This window comes from Herpailurus yagouaroundi, unplaced genomic scaffold (assembly GCF_014898765.1).
Source record: "Herpailurus yagouaroundi ecotype Mexico unplaced genomic scaffold, PumYag 100, whole genome shotgun sequence".
NCBI lineage: Eukaryota > Metazoa > Chordata > Mammalia > Carnivora > Felidae > Herpailurus > Herpailurus yagouaroundi.
The window spans coordinates 90007501-90026735 of NW_024412391.1; the positions used below are offsets into that span (position 1 = coordinate 90007501).

Sequence of the window (19235 nt, forward strand, 5' to 3'; positions counted from 1 at the left end):
GCGCACTCCCCACAGCTGGGCACGCATGCACATGCACATCTCTGTGTCCATCACTCCACCAGTGGCTTTTCACATGCTATCTCTTGTCTTCACTGTTATCCTTAAAGTTTGTTAATATTTCCTTCATTTGCATGTAGAAACTAAAGCTCAGAGAGGTTAACAAGTAAATAATATAAACAAATAATCCAAGTACAAATGGGCAAAGGATCTGAAAAGACATTTTTCCAAAGCAGATGTATAAATGGCCAACACACATAAAAGGATGCTTGATCTCACTCATCATCAGAGAAAGTCAAATTAAAACTACAATGAGATATCATTTGATAACACCTGTCAAAATGGCAAAAATAAAAAACACAAGAAATAACAAGTGTTGGTGAAGATGTGGAGAAAAAGGAATAATTGCACATTGTTGGTGGAAATGCAAATAGTGCAACCACTGTGGAAAACAGTATACATATTATATATATATATATATATATATATATAAATACTTACATATATAAAAAAATTTATATATATTTATATATGTAAATGTTTATGTAATGTAAATTTTATATATGTATATATAATATATACATAGTTACAGATATTATATATATTATATATGATATATAAATAATTATATATAGTATGTATATTATCTCATTTATATATATATAGTGAAGGATTGCCCAATCATAAAAAAGAATGAAATCTTGCCATTCAGGACAACACGGATGGACCTAGAGAGTATAAGGCTAAGTGAAATAAGTCAGTCAGAGAAAGACAAATCCATGTGATTTCACTGATATGTGGAATTTAAGAAACAAAACAAATGAATAAAGAAAAAAAGAGACAGAAAACAGACTCTTAACTACAGAGAGCAAACCAGTGGTTGCCAGAGGGGAGGTGGGTGGGGGGCCTGGGTGAAACAGGTGAAGGGGACTAAGAGTAAACTTACTGTGATGAGCACTGAGTAATGTATAGAAGCATTTGATCACTGTATTGTACACTTGAAGCTAATATAACACTGTATGTTAATTATACTTGAATTAAAAAAAAAAGAATGAATTTATATATATTTTATATAAATAGTGCTAAATATTTAAATTAAATTCAGCTCTGACTTGCAGCCTGTGTGCCTTGGGTTTCTTTTGGGAATGGATTAACCAAGTAAGAAGAGGAGCATGAATTGGGAGTCAGGAGACAGATTGTTGACTGGCTCTGCTGCTCACTCCAAGTGTGGCTTCAGTTGTTAAACTCGTTAATAAACATGGAGCTAAAATGAGCTTTGAAGCACACGAATCACTCCAGAATCTTGTTAGAATACAGATTTGATCCAACAGGTCCTGGGTGGGGCCTCAGGTTCTGCATTTCTAACAAGCTCTCAGGTGATGCCAGTGCTGCTGGCGTATGAGGCCTTGGAAGAGCCTGAAGTCTCCAGCTCTGAGATTCAATGGGTCTTAAACATGTAGGGACAGCTCTTCCTTAGACAAGAATTCCAGTTGGTAAATATAGAAAAAAATTAAGGAAATGGAAAATCACCAATAGAACACCCCCCCCCGCCCCAATGGTAATTGTTTCAGGTAAGATCTGGATGGATGCTAAATTTAGAATGTAAAAGTTTGAGAACAAACATGATATTTGCATAATATCAAGTATTTATTGATTACAGAAGGAAAATAATACGTTTTCAGCAGACCCCACCTTCACCAAGGGATCACAATTGGTATCACCAATAATGACGTATATTGATATGCACTTCCATATAGGATGCACTAAGAGGGACACATCACTTCCGGTACACTTATGTAAAACACGGAACTTCAATCTAATGAGAAAATATTAGATGACCCTACACTGAGGGATAGTCTACAAGATAGCAGACCAGAACTCTTTTAAAAGTGTCATGATCTGGGGGCGCCTGGGTGGCGCAGTCGGTTAAGCGTCCAACTTCAGCCAGGTCACGATCTCGCGGTCCGTGAGTTCGAGCCCCGCGTCGGGCTCTGGGCTGATGGCTCAGAGGCTGGAGCCTGTTTCTGATTCTGTGTCTCCCTCTCTCTCTGCCCCTCCCCCGTTCATGCTCTGTCTCTCTCTGTCCCAAAAATAAATAAACGTTGAAAAAAATAAATAAAAGTGTCATGATCATGAAAGACTAAAAGACTGAGGAATTGTCACAAATGGAGGACACCAAAGGAGACATGACTGGGGGATCTGAGACTGGATCTTGGAACAGAAAAAGGACAGTAAAATGTGTAAATGGAATCTCTAGTTTATTGCATTACCCAAATACTTAGTTTTGACAAATGCATCATGGTGATGTAAGGTGTTAACATTAGGGGATGCTTGGTGGAAGGTAAACTGGAAGTCGTTTATTTTTGCAACTTTTTGGTAAGTCTACACTATTCAAAAATGAATAAATTTAAAAAGTAGACACATCTCTAGGTATATTCTTCATATTTTTAAGCCATTCTTACCTGCAAAACCACTTACATAATAGCGTTATTTAGACTTTATATGTCATATCACTTGTCAATAATGATGGTTTTTCACTTAATTTTCTATTATTTGTACCTCTTTTTCTTCCCCCAAAGCTAGAACTCAAACAATTCTAAATTACTATGGTGGTCTTAGATATCCTAGCAGCATTGCTGACTATAGAGGTTTTAGAATAAAAAATAATGATAATATTTAGTGTGTTTACTGCAAACTAAGACTGTGCTAAATGCTTTATTCTGTCCAATAGCCTGTTATTACTGCTAATTTACAGAAAAGCAAATATTTAGAGAAGTAAAATAGCTTGCTCAAGTTCACAGTAATTTATAAAGCAAGGATTTGAACCAAGATTATGTGACTCTGGCACCTAAGCTTTTAGTTAACACTCTCCATAACACTGCTTAATAATATTAGCAATTGATTTCAGATTTTTTAACATGGAAGGGTACCATCACTTAAGCAACATTTTAAAGAGATCAGAATGACCAAGAAATCAACCAGTGATTTGTGATCCTCAACCCGGTATAAGCAAAGCAGGGTGTCCAGAGAAAAGGGTGTCCTCGCAGACCCCTCAAAATCCCGGCCCTGAGTCACTGAGGTTGGGAGGGGTGGGGTAGGTGATGAAGGACTTAGACGTCTGACCCTGCATACCCACCAAGGGCAGCTGCGGCCTTGCCCCCAGGCTCCACATGGTGGCCTGCTCACTAGGTGCAGTGGGCCTGAGCCACGGCTGGCTTCCACCTGGGCAGAAGGAAGGAGGTCTCCTCTGACTGTGCTCACACACCAAATACAGAAAAGAGAAAGGAAAATCACTTCAGGTGCTCGTCCCGGACTTCCTCCAAGCACCCATAGCTCTGACTGCACAAATGTCTCCATGGTCCCAAGCAGAGGCTGGAGGACCAAGCAGAGTTGAGAGGCCAAAAGACTTCAGTAATTTGGACAGAACAGAACTTATAACTCAGCAAGGCTACCTGTGTCCTTTCACCTCCAAGCAACACGCAGGGTAATAACATTTATCTCATAGAATTATTTCGGAGTTTGCATGACATAACATTTATATTATTTAGTACTCTGCCTAGCACACAGAAAGTACTTAGTAAAACCTGTTCTTGTAAAAGCAATTGATACATACTTTCATTTGGTAAATATGGGCAAAAAATGAAGAACCTTGGCTGAAGATACTTGAAAGAGAAGCAGCAGGTCAAATTGAGTGGGGGGGAAGATGTGGCATGTTCAAGGAAAACACATAAAATAGAATGAATTTTTACAGAATAGAAGAGGCATTTAAATACACTCCAATTAGCTATCTGAAGTACAGTTAAGGAGGATATTGTGCCAAAAAAGTAGGCTGCTTTGAAAAAGGAAATTGAAAATTTGCTTGCTGACAGAGTCCCACCAATACTGGCAACAAATCCCAATTAAACACTGCTAGGAATTGAGTTGCGGATTTAGAATCTAATTTGAGGAATTTTCACAGAACAGAGTGAAGATGTAAATAAATAGGCATTACAAAAAATAAGTGACTAAAGAGGATAGGTTTACAGTATCTAACATACATGTATTCCCCTCACACACTCTAACTTGGAGCAGGTGGTGAAGTAACAACACTTGAAGATATATAGAAGAGAAGAAATGTTTTTAATGTGAAATTTATTGTCCACCTGGTTTCCATACAACACCCAGTGCTTATTCCAACAGGCGCCCTGCTCAATGCCCATCACCCACCCTCCCACCTCCCATCAACCCTCAGTTTATTCTCAGTTTTTAAGAGTCTCTTATGGTTTGGCTCCCTCCTTCTCTAACCTCTTCTTTTTTTTTTCTTCCCCTCCCCCATGGTCTTCTGTTAAGTTTCTCAGGATCCACATAAGAGTGAAAACATATGGTATCTGTCTTTCTCTGTATGACTTATTTCATTAGCATAGCACTCTCCAGTTCCATCCACGTTGCTACAAAAGGCCAGATTTCATTCTTTGTCATTGCCAAGTAGTATTCCATTGTGTATATAAACCACAATTTCTAAAATAAATTTTTAAAAGTTAAGACATATAGAAGAAAATTTACCTGCGCTAAAGAAAGTGTTGTGGTTTCCGGTGTAAAAGTGCCCCCCGAGCCTATATAGGATATTGAAAAAGACACACACATATACATATCCTAACAATATGTTTTAATTTCATGGATAAAGAGAAAAATCCATAAACATTTAAATTAAAAAAAAAAGAAAAAAGATGGAAGAGACCAATAGTGTTATCAAGTAGCTCATTTGCTTCACTAATGGGCTGACAAAGGAACAAGATTCACCAGGATTGTGAGGCTAGAGTATTTTATGTAAACAAATTTGTATTCGTAGAGCCACACAACAAAATATACTTTGTGACCTGGCAGTACTGTGTAAATAGTCTACCAATGCATTATTTCTGGAAAAATGTTCACTATTCATTAAAATCCATCAAAATGCAGAACCAACAAAAGGGAAGTCAGTGCAGATAGGAAACAGTATGAAGCACTGAAACTGCTAATCTCATAGATAAACCAGAGTATGTTTTAAAACATGTATTTGGAAGAATTTTAATGTAACTCTGATAAAAAAAATCCTAAAATAAGAGACATAAATGAACAGTATTGTAATAATCTGGAAGTAAAGTTCCAACTAGTTTCAAAAAATTGTATTTTACTTTTAATTTTGAGAGCTTTATACTACTCTTTATTGTTCTTTTTTTATAGACTCCGTTCTTGTTTCGTGGATGAACTCTCTCATATAACATTCCTTTTTTCCCCTTACTGTTGTTTTTTTTTTTTTTTTCTGCTGCTTGATGTCTTTTTCTTCCAAATCCTTTTAATGTGTCTGTTGGTTTTAATCTCTATATTTCCTACTAGAAGCTTTTCTTCAAAATATGGTCATCCTTGGCTGTCTGGTCATATTTAAGAATGAGATTTAGTCTATCAGTTGCTGTACCTTACTTCATCGGAAGAGCCCTCCAGTCCTCATTATCTAGCAGTGTTTTCCCTTGAGCTGGTCATTTTCTCCCAGAAAAGAAGACTAGACTCCTGCCTCTGGGTTTGAGCTTGACTGCCAGAGTGCTGGGAGCTGGATCAGGTGGGGGTCAACATGGCGCAGTTCAGTGATGCACCTCTCGCCTCTTCTGTGCTTGGTGCCTTGTAATCTGGAGCTTCTTTTAAAAAATTCCCTCTGGGGATAAACTTTTTATGTATTGCTGTGGGATGGAGGAAGAAGATGTACAAGCCAACTTTCCCTATTTTCTCCTATTTCTACCCCCACCCGGCCCCCCCGCCCCCAGTTCTGGAACTTTCTGGGATTCTGCAGTATGAATTGGCTTGTTTCTGCTGACCGCTTTTTCTTTGGGCTAGTTCTTTGGTATCTGCTTTCTTTTTTGCTAATCACATTTCCCTTTTCCACCTATGGTTCAAAAACAGGTGGGTGGGTTATCTCTCATTCATTGTCATTATCTCCTGTATTTTTTGGTTCTTGTAACTTTATTGCTTCTCAAGTTTTTTGCTATCTCATTAGCTTGAAAGAAGGGAGCAGAGGTAAGCACATGCATTCGTTCCCTGTCTGTGCCTACCCAGGAACTTTGGGGTAGCATCGCCACAAAAAGGCTCTTCTGTCAAAAAGAAAATCCCATTTGGATTTTGGCTGAAGTTGCATTAAATCTTTGCATTACTTTTAGACAAAAAAAAGTTCTTTTTAATATTGAGTTTTCCCATCTGGGAACATAGATGACTCGGCATTCAGTTCAAATGTCTTCTACAACATCTCAGTTTTTTTCTGCCTGGATCGAGGAGCTGACCCAAGGACTGTGGGGAGTGGAAAGACTTTGAAGAAAAACAAAGGTTTCTGGCTTGGCTCTCCAAGAGCCGAGTGGCATCTGATGGCTTAGTCCATTGTCCTGACCTCCTTTTCCTCAGGCCCAGATGGGACGTTAACGACCACCCCCACACGGTGGAGCTGCAGTGGAAGTAGAAAGAGTCTGTGTAAAGCACACAGAACTGAGATAAAAGATGATGATGGTCCTTATTTACCATTTCACGAATATAGGATACTTCTGGGTGCATGCCTGTGTATTTTTTTTTCTTGCTGTTAAGATAAAAGAGCTGTTTACTTTCAATATTTCAGTTGTCTTTTGATAGTTGTTAGAAACGCAATTTCTCTCTGGAGAAATAGCCTTTAATCCTGATACGTTCCTTGAATTCCATCTCAATTCTAATAGTACTTTTTAAATCAATTCTTGGGTTTGCCACCAATGAGGAAATTTTAAGAACTCTGTGTGTTTGAATGCAGGAAGCAGGAGTGTCTAAGCCATGCTCTGGTGTTTCCTACTTGAGGCTCAATCAAAGGCCAGACCAGAGTCCTGTGGGGGGGTCTCAGCCATTATAGCTCTGTTTTCGGTAGGTTCTAGATGCACTTGTGCAGAGTAATGTTTCTGACGTAGTGAAACAAGAGTAATTCTCTTTGTAAATGTTCTGGCGTTGTCTTTTTGTTTTCTTTTAAAAATTATATAACATGTGATACATACAAAGAAGATATGTAACCTCAGGACTAGGACATTGTTAACAGTGTTGAATCTACCTGGATATTCCTCCTCAGCCTCCAGCTTGTATTTTGCATGACCTGCAAAGGGTACGGACTGCACCCTCAGGCTGTGCCTTGCAGTATTTGGTGAGTCTGCAGTTGGCTTTCAAACCATGCAGTAAATCCATGCACCTCTGAAGAGCAGCCTGTGGGAGACTGGTTAACTTGTAGCATAACCTTCAAAATCACAAGCCCGTGCTTTGTTCTAGTAAATGAGATCATATATAGGAAAGTCCCTAGAAATTATGAAACTGCCTATGAGTGTAAATGTCTCTATGGAGACGCTATATACTGCTATCAAATTTAACAACTCTTTCAGATGCCCTCAAAAGGTAAAATTGTTTTAAATGAACAATAAACAGAGACCACACCAAGAGGGTTAGGATCCATGGCAACTGGAAATGGGAAGAACAAAGGAGGCCTTGGAGACAAAAATGGTTTAGAGCTTGCCAAAGAAATTTTCAAGAAGGGCATACATAGAGGAGTGTTGAGTGAAATTAGTGAACAGAGCAAAAGAAATCTGTATGATAATAAATTTGAACTTCTTAAAAATTTCTATGCAGGGAGCACCTGGGTGGCTCAATGGGTAAAGCGCGCCCAACTCTTGGTTTCAGCTCAGGTCATGATCTCACAGTTTGTGAGTTCGAGCCCTGTGTTGGGCTCTGTGCTGACAACACGGAGCTTGCTTGGGATTCTCTCTCTCCCTCTCTCTGTCTTCCTCCTCTCTCTCTCTCTCTCTAAATAAATAAATACACATTTAAAAATATTACTATGCAGTGTTGATGGAAATTGTATTTTACTTTGGCAAAAGACTTATAAGTATATGTTTTTAAATACTTTGTATAGTAAACATGTGAAGATCAATTTAAACATACTATTTGATAGACTTAACTGCATATGTATTCCTATATTTATCAAGTACTAAATTATTGTTATGGTCTTTCTCTACTATAATTATATCTCCAAGATAATAAAGCTGGCAGGCATTTATCATGGGATACAAAGACACCTATTTTATGGAATGGATTTGGTGGGAACCCTTGCTGTCACTGGCCTGCTGTGCTCACATGGGCCCTGCCCATCTCATGTGCCCAGCACAATCTCACAGGTGTAATGGTTAGTGAATTTATGAATGAACAGGAAAGACATAGGCCTGGTGTCTTTGATTCATGGATGAAGCCACTTGAACTGGCAAGGAACTACATTTCACTTGTCCCTTTCTTGTTTAAGTGTTTTAAACAGTAACTCGAGAATGAATCCTATGACAGCTAGACAGGAAGAAAATTAGCAGCTGCAGTTAAGTATCTAAGAACATGCAATTAGAGAATGTAAATTACACCAATTCTGAACTCTGATGAAAAGGATAGCTAATTTTTTAAAATTATCTTTTAACAAAATTATAAAAGAAACACATGATAACAAAAGTGTAATACATGAAAAACTACCATCGAAAGAATAAATTATTCATTGTAGCACTCTAGCATGCTGGTGTGCTTGCGTTTGGGCTGAGGCCAGAATCTAGGTCTTAGCCATCCTCATGTACCCAGAGCAGCCCTCAATAGATGTCCACTGAATTAAGTGAATTATTTATGGGGTATCTTCAAATATTCAATTATTTATGGGGCATCTTCTCTCACCTTGCTTATTGGCCATTGCTAATCAATGGTTATTTCTTTTATCTTTGTACCTATGAAAAACCGATGAATAAAATGTATAATAAATATGAATTTATTCATATTCAAATTGCCACACGTAATGGATAAAAGTAATAGATATTTCAGCAGTAACACACCTGTAATGTCAAGGAGATATATAAAGCCACCTGCTTCTATGTGTCTTTTGATTAGTATCGAAAGAGAGAAATGGACATAGGAAACCATCACTAGCGAGTAAATATATTAATGAGTACTAATAACTTTGTGTTTCTTTCTCTAAACCTTTGATAGCAGCCCCTAAGACTGTCATCCAGTATTTTTGGCTTCTTCATCTTCATGTGTGGTAGGATTGCACTTTCCCACACGTTGAAGTTAGGCGTGGTCATGTGCCTTAGAGTGGCCAGTGGAATATGAATGGAAGTGATACATGTTACCTCTAGGTTGAGATTTATGAGGCTATTTACCACACTGTCTTTCCACACAGAGGTGATCCGGGCAGCATGTGTTAAGCTGAAGCTGCCATCAGTGTCTGTTCCTGATAAACAGACCTCTCTCCCTGACCAAGATTTGGCACATGGTATGATTCAGAAAAGGAAATTTTGTTGGATTGAGCCAATGAGATAAAGGTGGTTATTTGCTACCACAGTGTGATTTAGCCTGTCCTGATGGATACATACCCATTCGCAAAGCTGGGCATTTTTCTAGGCATTGTGGAAACGACTACTGATAAAATATGTATCTTTACTTCAGAAAAGTTTCCATTCAAATGAAAGAGTCAGGTGCACAAAAAGTACCATTCAGTCTATAAGTACAATAAATCAAACATTCATAGGATGCAATAAAAGTGCATTAAATAGTGACTCAGTAGGTCTGGGAAAGGCGAGAGGGTCTGAATTCTTAACAAGTTCCCAGACAATGTTAGAGCTGCTGGTCTAGGGACCACACTTTGAGAATCATTGCATTAAACTTTCACTCTGTTGTGTGAGTCTGACCATTTATTTAGTCAACCATCTCTCCTTTGTACAAGTAACTCTGACCTTTATATCCTTATAGCTAAATCTTTACACACGGATTTGTTAGTTTCATTCAAAAAATTTCCTACAAGTAGAACTTGGGTACATGTATATGCAGATTTTTAAGGTTTTTGATCTGTGTTGCCAGATGGCCCACTCGAAAGTCTTTATAAATTTGTAAATTCCAACGTATATGAAAACCAGCATTTCTGTGCTATCTTTGCAAATATAGTTCAGCAGTTATCATTTATTAAAATCTTTGCCAATTGACAAATGAGAAAATGGAACTCTTGTTTTTCTTCAAGTTATTTTGATAACTACTGAAATGAAGCAGCTTTTAATATGCTTTTGTGGGTCTGCACTTTCTGAGTTTTGGGGTAGTGTCTTCGTGATCTTTGCCCATCATCTATGCCTATATTTGTTGTTTGTCTTATAATTTGAGATACTTTTTATTTGTAAATAATACCAACCTTTGCCTTTTGCACGTTGTCAATATTTCCCCCAGTTTGTTGTTTGTCTTTGGATTTTATGATTATTTTTTAGACAAAAAATATTTTGTTCTGTCTGTAGTTAGAATTCTCAGCCCCTCATTTTCTAGTGTCAGGCTTTAGCCATTATGGGTAGAAAAACAAAAGCCACCTTTACCCCCAACAGGAGGAAACTCTCTACCAGTGTTTTCTACTAATACTTTAATGGATTTCCTTTCGTGTTTCAGTGTTTAGACTTTGTTTTAATAAGACAGAGGTATAGTTTTCCTCCATAATCTCCTAGAACCACTCTTGAGTGATTCGTCCATTCCCTGTTATTCTGAAACAGCATTTCCATCAATTGCAAAGTTTTAAGTGTATTGGGGTTTGTTTTTAGAACTTCTTTTTGTTCCACTGGTCTGTCAACACCTGTCCAAGGACAACACTGTTAATTACTGAACATTTGAAATGCTTTTAATGCATCTCCTTGACTTTCTTTTATTCCCCCCAAATTTCTTTAGCAATTATAATGGCTCACTACTCTCAAATAAAATGACATTTTGTCTGGTTCCCTCAGAAAGGCCAATAAAAATGTGTCAAAATTTACCCCAGGGACCTTTAAAAATATTTTTTAACCTTTTTTTTCATGAATTTCAGGGCTTTAACTGTTCTGGGCCCCCATTCTTTCACTTTCTGTGTTGATTTCATTTGTTTTGTTTACCTTATTCAATTTGTTTACCTTATTTAATTTTTTATAGCTTATCTCTCCTTCGTGTCCATGGCTTATTCCTCCTTCTAAATCGCCAGGTTTCTTGAGGATGTGGGCTCTGAGTGTGTGTTTCCCCAGGGCTGGTCAGGGGGCAGGGCTGAAGGGTCGCAGGACCTTGACAGCTCATGGCTTCCCACAGGGGTCTCTCTTGCCTGGTCCAGGACAGCTGTGGGTCCTGATTGGGAATGATGAGTGAGAGAATAATTTGATTTAGTGTCACTTTTCTGAAAGAGCTCCCTTTTGCATGTTTTTATGGTACTATATTTTGAGATTACTTTTTATTCAATGCTATTGATATAATTATTTTCTCTTTATTCTGTTTAATGGGATTCATATCCCTAAGGTTTTGGACTTGACCTGAGAATGAGGAGGTGGTGGAGAGAAGGTGGGCCAGGCACCGTCAGATGTGTTGAGGGTCAAGATGGGGGCATGGAGAAGACAGCAGGTAGCACTTGCCTTTCCTTGGGCTTCTTCCTGGTTCACTGTGCTCAGCTGGGCACGCCCTGTTTAAAACCAGCCCATCTGCCCCAGACACTCCCTGTCCCCCTTTCCTGCTTTACAACGTTTTATTCCATTGCACTTGTCGTCACCTGACATACCACATATTTTCTTCTTTATTTTGTTTATTGGCCATGTCAACGATTTAATTTATTGTTTGTGTCCTGCACCAGAATGCAAGGCTTGGGTATTTTCTTTCTTTCCTTCTCTGTGCATCCTCAGCATCTAAAACAGTCCCTGGCACCTATTAAATGGGCTCAAAATTATTTGTCTAAGTGAATGAAAGTCTGGATTCCCTTTGCCATGGAGTTGCCCTGCATCCTCCACAAACACACACACACACACACTCTCTCTCTCTCTCTCTCTCTCTCTCTCTCTCTCTCTCTCTCTCTCTTCATCAGGCTGAGACTTAATCAGCTTTCAGGACTCAACTAATGGGTCATCTCTTCTAGAAAGCTCTCCGTGTAACCCCCTCCTCAGATATCCCATAGTAACCGTGTGAGCAACACTGCAGCGAACCTGCCTGCTCACTGTCCTCCTCCCCCTATGTGACGGTGTGACTGGCCTGGCCCTGAGCTCAGACCATCTCCTGAGTTTCTAGGTCCTTGTCTATTACTGGGCTTGACTCATAGCACAGACCTGGTAACTCTCTGTCAAATGAATGAATGCAAGAATTGGGTCAAGTTTTTTAATAAGAGCTGACACAAGCAGACACATGACACAGAGAGACACATTTTGTCTTGCTCTGGCTAAGAATGATATTTCAAAAAAACCTTTTAAGTAACACAGGCTCATGAGGTAGTGAACTGCCAGTTCCTGGAAGTATTCAAGCAGAGGCTGACTGACAACTGTCAGTGGGTATTGTGGAGGCGATTACTGATTTCATTATCTTGGAGGGTGAACTGGATGACCCTGTGTCACTAAGATTGAGTGATTCTATCATTCTTGGCTAATTAAGCTTATGTTTTAAGTTTTCTCTTTCACTTTTTCCTTGCCCTAATTCCCTTTATTCATTTCTCTGCGAGGTTTATTTGTCACGTTACTTGTGTGCATTTGCGTCCTCTAAATGATGACTGCAGCTCCGATCATCTCCCATTAATTCCTTGGGAAATTCTGGTGCTTTTCATCCGCCTGCTCCTTTGGCAGCCCATTTGTCTTTATTGAATATGCAAATGTGATGGAAACATCTGTCACTTGCTCTGATATCTCTTTTTTCATAAATGATGGAGAGAGAAAAAATGATTTCGTGTTGTTAACGCCATAAACAATTGGATACCCATTTCAGCAAACATCAAGATTTATAGACTAGTACGTTGACCTGTCTATCGAGTCACTCTTTGCTACTCTTTGTTTCATTTTGCTTTACAAAACAAATTAAAATTCAAAAAGGAGCTAAAAATTAAATGCAAGATAATTTTCAAAACGTATTTATCAGTGTATTCGTTTCTCAGGGCTGCTGTAGCAAATGAACACGAACTTGGTTGCTTCAAATGACAGAAAGTTATTCTGGAGACCAGAAGTCTGAAATCAAGATGTGGCAGGGCTGTGCTCCTGCCAGGGGCTCTGGGAGAATGGGTTCTTTGCCTCTTGTCACTTCTGGTGGCTCCAGGCATTTGTTGGCTGATGGCTGCATGGATCCGATCTGTGTCTCTGTGGTCCCATGCCTCCTCCTCTTGTCTCTGTGTCTTTCCTCTGTGTGTCTCTTATAAGGACATTTCTCACTGGATTTAGGGCCTGCCTGGGTAGTTCAGGATGATCCTCTCATCTCAAGATCTTTGGCTTAATTACATGTTCACCCCTTTTCCAAATAAAGTCACATTTACAGTGCCAGTGGATTAGGATGTGGACATCTCTTTGGTTGGGGGCAGGGGGCACCATTCATGCCACCACAGGCAGTAAATCAGGAGATCTCATAAAGAGAAAAGGCAACTGAGTAAGATCTCATGTGGAGATCCCAGGTCCACCACCACAGACCATGTTAGTGGCCTCTTTACACAAAGATCCCCTCTCACTAAGATAATAATATAACCGTAATGGCAGCTACAATTTAGGGAGCACTTGTTATATGCCAGGCACTGTTCTAACTAAGCATCAGCTTGGCCAATTTTCTCGACAAGTCTGTGAGGAGGCAATTGTTGTTTTATAGATGAAGCAAAGGAGTGTTAGAGAAGTCAGAGAACTTTCCCAAGGTCACGTGAGCAGCAAACGGAAGAGTCACTTACCTGTGTGAGTTAGACACCAAGACCTGTGTTGGTAACCATGGCTGTTAAGTTCGTGAACAGAAGCAACCCAGTGTTGTCCCCTGTGACCTGTCCAGCCAGTGCAGGGGAGGTGACAAGGAGCACAGTGGCACACACCACATGAGTTAGAGAAAGACTCAAAGGTCTTGAGTGCCCTGTGCCAAGGGCTGCCAGTAAAAATAACCAGTCCAGTTCCCAGAACAATTTCCCTCCACTGCCAAGCTACTAGAGAAAAGAGTGCAAACTCCATCCCATTTGATTTGGGGGAGGATCATAAATCATATATGGAAAGGAGAACATGGTTATGGTTGACCAGTTTGCTCATGGGCGTGCCTGCACACCACACACACATGCGCATGCACACACACACACACACACACCCATCCTTGGGCCCACTGAAGGAGTGCTGTCTGTATGCCAGCCACCCCCCCGCCCCTTGTTCTGTCTGGAGGAAGTGCTGGGAAGAGTGGGGATGGACGCAGGCTCTGCTTCTGTCCGTATTCCTAACCCACCGTGACCGAGATCCAGACCTTACATTTAAGGCCCAGGCCACAGGCCATTCATTCAGGAACGTTCATGGGTCCCCCACGACTCCTGGACTCCCACCTGCTCCTGGTTTTCTTTCCCTTCCTGAAAGAAAGGCCGCAGATCAGGCTGGGGAATGAGGAACAGTCCGAGGGAGCGGGCATCTTGTTCTGTGTGGGTAGGAGACACAGAAGCAGTGGGAAAGCACGGGGAGAAAGGCTGCTCCATTGCCATTCAGTAATTATTAGTTATTTTTTGTTTATTTATGCCTCAACTACTTAAGAAAAAGAATTAAGTCAGCTAAGAAAAGGTGCATAAATAACAAAGATGTGTATTTCTGAGCTGGAAGTGCAATTCTGTGTGTAGGAATTGGGCAGAGGGGGTTGTGGACTTCCTGGTCTCCCCCACTCCCCTAGGCACCATGGTCAGAACCTTGGTCTAGCTCAGGTCTCCAGGACTGACCAAGTGCAGTGTGAAGGGGAGGTGGGCACAGACTTTTCTTTACAGAATTGAGGAGATGCCCAGTGTGGAGCAGCACTTACCCAGTGCTTATTTAGAATACTGTCGTGCCGAGCGCAGGTCATTACGAGAGCTCTTTTATCAGGGTGTGCCTTAGGAGTGAGGAGTCCTGGGTGAGGGCAGAAGGAAGAATAGGTCTGTTCCCCTCTGAGTCTGGGAATATATCTGCTTTTATTTTAAACTGCCCCCCGCTTCAGTACCTTTCTACTTTTTGAGAAATGCCTTAACTTCGTCTACCTGTAAGTTTTGTTTTAATGTCAGGGGCTTCTCAGTCCGTCAATAATAAATAATGAAAATGAAAGATTTTAATGTTTCACTGGCATGTATTTCAAGTGTGACTATAGTGCATTGCGAAACTGTTTGTGTTTATTGTGTATATGTGTGTGTGTGTGTTCTTTTCTTTCCTATGTTTTTGAAGACTTGTGTGTCCATAGCTGGAGATTTCTAAAGTACACTGGTAACCACTTACATGAAATTTCTAATTTTAGTGTATTGTGTGTGAATTATGTCCGAGTACATATATCATAAGGTTAGGAAATTAGAAAATAATGTCAAGGAAACTGGGGTTTTGCCGACGTGTGTGTGTGTGAATGAATACAGTATCTTCTGACATCCAGCTTCTTCCAGTCATCACAAGTTATTAATAACAACTCAGTAGATTATTCATAAAGGTGTAAGATGTTTATTCTGTGAAATTTAGATTACTTTGAGCACATTAGGGTGTTTTTGTTTTGGCTCTTTGTGCATTTGAAAAGGCCATGGCTATCCAAGAGCTTTTTACATTTCTTTGGGGCTCTTTTATACATAGACAGGCATTGTGGACTCCGTGTAATCATTTAACTTCTTTGGCAGTGGTTTTCCTTTCAATCAATCATGCCAGCAGTTATGAAAACATGCCATGAGCTTTATAGTCAGACAAATAAAGTTAGAGGCTATGCCCATCAATCATTCATGCCAGAGGTAAGAAACCATGCTATAAGCCATTGGTGTGTGTTGAGATTCTGGGTCCCAAAAGGAGACCTTCTTCCAACTCCTTGTTCATCCATCCATCCATCCATTCATTCATTTATCCATGCAGTTATTCAACCAGTGTTTATGAGCACCCATATGGTTCAAGCACAGTTACAGTCACTGGGTCATAAAGATGAATAGGACATGGTCAAAACCCTTACAGTCTGGTGAAGGAGACTGATAAGGAGTCAGAAGTCTTTAATATGGTAAATGTTAGGTCAGAAGCTGCCAGGATATAATGGTATGTATTTCTAGATGAAACACCCAATCAAACTGCGAGGCAGAGATGGGTGAAGGAAGGCTCCCTGGAAAAGCTGATCCCTGGGCCAAATCTTTAACCATTGCTGATACTTTTAGAAAGGATAGTGGTTAGTCACATTTAAAAGCCTCCCAACCACTGGGTGGCTCAGTGGGTTAAGCATCCGACTTCGGCTCAGGTCTTGGTCTCGCAGTCCGTGAGTTCGAGCCTCGTGTCAGGCTCTGTGATGACAGCTCAGAGCCTGGAACCTGCTTCAGATTCTGTGTCTCCCTCTCTCTGACCCTCCCCCATTCATGCTCTGTCTCTCCCTGTCTCAAAAATAAACGTTAAAAAAAATAATAAATAAATAAAAGCCTCCTTATGCACAAAGATACTAATAATTGTTTAATTCGTACTGTACCGTATGATCATATATTGCATTTCATATCACTCTTTGTAGATTATTATAGAAGATTAGTTACTCGATGGGATGGCTGGGTGGCTCAGTAGGATGAATGTCCAACTCTTGGTTTTAGCTTAGGTCACGATCTCATGGTTCGTGGTCTTGTGGTGAGAATGAGCCCCACATTGAGCTCCACTGTGTCAGTGCAGTGCCTCCTTGGGGTTTCTCTCTCACTTTCTTCTCTCTCTGCCACTCCCCTGCTCTCTCTCTCTTTCTCTCTCTCAAAATAAATAAATAAACTTAAAAAAATAGATTAGTTACTTGAAAGTATGGTAGGAATCTTTTTCATTCAAGAGTAATGAGGAATTAAGGTGAATGCCAACCATTCTGCAAGCATTCTGGTCACTGAGCAGAGAGGTCAATTTGAATTCTTAATCCTAGAGAAAAGTAGGAGGTACCAGATGCCAGCTGGGCAGTGGTGTCAGGAATGGTGGCACAGGCACACGATATGTGGCCTGCATGTGTCTGGCCATGTGAGATAACAGAAGGCAGCTGCAGAGCTCAGATGTGGCCCAATAAGAAGGAGCCTGTGTGCCATGCCTGCGTGGTTGCACTTCCTCCCAGGGGTTATGCCAGCCACTGAAGAATGCTAGACGGGTAAGAGGCATGATCAGAGTGGGAAGTTTGGGAAAGATCCTGCGTGATTGCACTTTGATGGGATGGTGGATTAGTTTCCTAGGGCTGCTGTACCAAATTACCACAAATTTGGTGGCTTAAAACAACAGGCACTGATTATCTCCTAGTTCTGAGGATGGAAATCTCATGTCGATGTGAAGGTAGGGACATGCTACCCCAAAGGCCCTGGAGACAATCTGTCCTTGTTTTCCAGTTCCTGGTGGTTCTGGGCTTTCCTTGGTTTGTGGTAGCATCTCTCCAATCCCTGCCTCTCTCTTCACATGGCCCTCTTCCCTGTGTCTGTGGCTTCTCCTCTTTTTATAAGGACACTAGTCATTGGATTTAGAACCCCTAAATCCAGGTTGATTGCATCTTGAGATCCTTAGTTATATCATCTACAAAGACCCTACTTCAAAATAAGTTCACATTCTGAGGTTCCAGGTGGAATGAATTTTGGGGGCATGCTATCAACCAACTACAGGTGGGGAGAAGTTGGGAGAGGTCCAGATAATCAGATTCTGGAAGGACCTGGGAAGGTGTTATAATGAGACACCTACGAGGAGACAGAATGGGGTGGGAGACAGTTTCTAGGAAATGTGTGTTTAGGGAAAATGAGGGAGGAAATGGTAAAAAGAAGTTTGAGGGGTTATGGAATGAAAAAAAAAATGAATCTTCACAAAATTTGCATGCTGCCCATCTAGGTGTTTTCTATCATTTATGTCCTAGCTCGTATGCCACTCTTCCTCCTGTAACAATGGCTGGTCACATTTTTTCCCGCCTTACTTTATGTCTAGCACTGTGCTAAGAGTGTTACCAGTATTATCTCATTTAATTCTTAGTCTTCAGAAACAGGTACTATCCTGATCACCCCTCACCCCACCGTAGAGACGAAACAATGGAGTCTTGGAGAGGCCAAGTGATATGCTAGTAGAGAAATGGAGGAGCTAGGACTTGAACCACACAAGCACACTCCAAAGCCAGCACTGCTGAACACTCACACATCACATGCCCCCACTGCATCCCCATTAGTTATTTCTCCTTCTTTGAACTCCCATACCACATGAGATCTATTTCTCTTTTGGGCTTTGTCAATTTATAACTAGTTTATTTTCTTTTTAAAGTTTATTTATTTACTTTGAGAGAGAGAGAGAGAGAGAGAGAGAGTGATGAAGGAGGGACAGAGAGAGAGAGAGAGAGAGAATCCCAAGCAGCCTCTGCACTGCCAGCGCAGAGCCTGACACAGGGCTCGAACTCATGAACTGTGAGATAATGACCTGAGCCAAAATCAAGAGTCAAATGCTGAACTGACTGAGCCACCCAGGCACCCCTAACTAGTTTCTTTTTGTATAGATTTGTGTGCAAGTCTTGAGGGCAGGATCTGGACCTGTTTCAACTTTTGCGTGGTGCCCCCAGTGTCTTGTACCTTGCATTGCACAAAGATCATATTCCTGTGTGTTCATTGAACAAAGGGATATTATTAATTCAAGCCACAATTATATGTCCATCCTGGATGAGATACAAAGAAACATACAATTATGGAACAGTTTGTTGTGTGCCAAGATCGAGGTGAGCATGAGGACCTTGGGATGAGTCTAAGAGGAGCACTTAGCTCAGATTGGGAGGGGAGTGGAGGGTAGGTTCCGACCAGGGTAGCTTTCTGGGACTGAGGCCTGAGCCACACCTGAGGGGATGGGTAGGGGTAGCCAGGGGAAGGTTCCAGGCAGAGACAAGAGCTCCACATGTGGCTCAGAATGGCTGGAGATGGGGAAAGAAATAAACTTGGGTGGGTAGCCAGTGGCAAAGCCATCAGAACCTTTTCTGTTGTGCTGTGGAGTTTGACCTTTTTTCAGAGGAAACATCTGAAAGATTTTAGAGAGTTGAAGAATTGAAGAACCAAACCCAAGTTTTGGGGACAGCTGTCTGGCAGCATGGTGGGGGATGGGTTAGGGGGGATTAGACTGGAGGCAGGAGGCTATTTGAGAGCAGCTGTGAATCTGTGAGGAGAGTGTGGGCTGTGGGAAGTGGGGTGACAGCCCTGAGGTAGAGGGGCGAGAAGTGGAGATCACTAGAAGCTAGGATCAAAAGAACCTGGTTGCAGATGGAGGAGTCGGGGAAGGAGGGAGGCAGGAATGACTCCTGCAGTGGTCACAGGGTAG

General features: G+C 40.8%; 1 protein-coding gene across 6 annotated transcripts in view; it reads left to right on the forward strand.

Annotated features, from left to right (window-relative positions):
- HECW1 (HECT, C2 and WW domain containing E3 ubiquitin protein ligase 1) overlaps nt 1-19235 on the forward strand; it is a 424961-nt gene that overhangs the window by 36718 nt on the left and 369008 nt on the right. The window contains exon 2 of one of the 6 annotated variants that reach the window (XM_040473034.1): nt 11314-11415. The exons of the other annotated variants lie outside the window; for them this stretch is intronic. Coding sequence (XP_040328968.1) covers nt 11392-11415 — 24 coding nt within the window. The 5' untranslated portion in view covers nt 11314-11391. The remainder of the gene's footprint in view (nt 1-11313; nt 11416-19235) is intronic. 6 annotated transcript variants of the gene reach the window in all.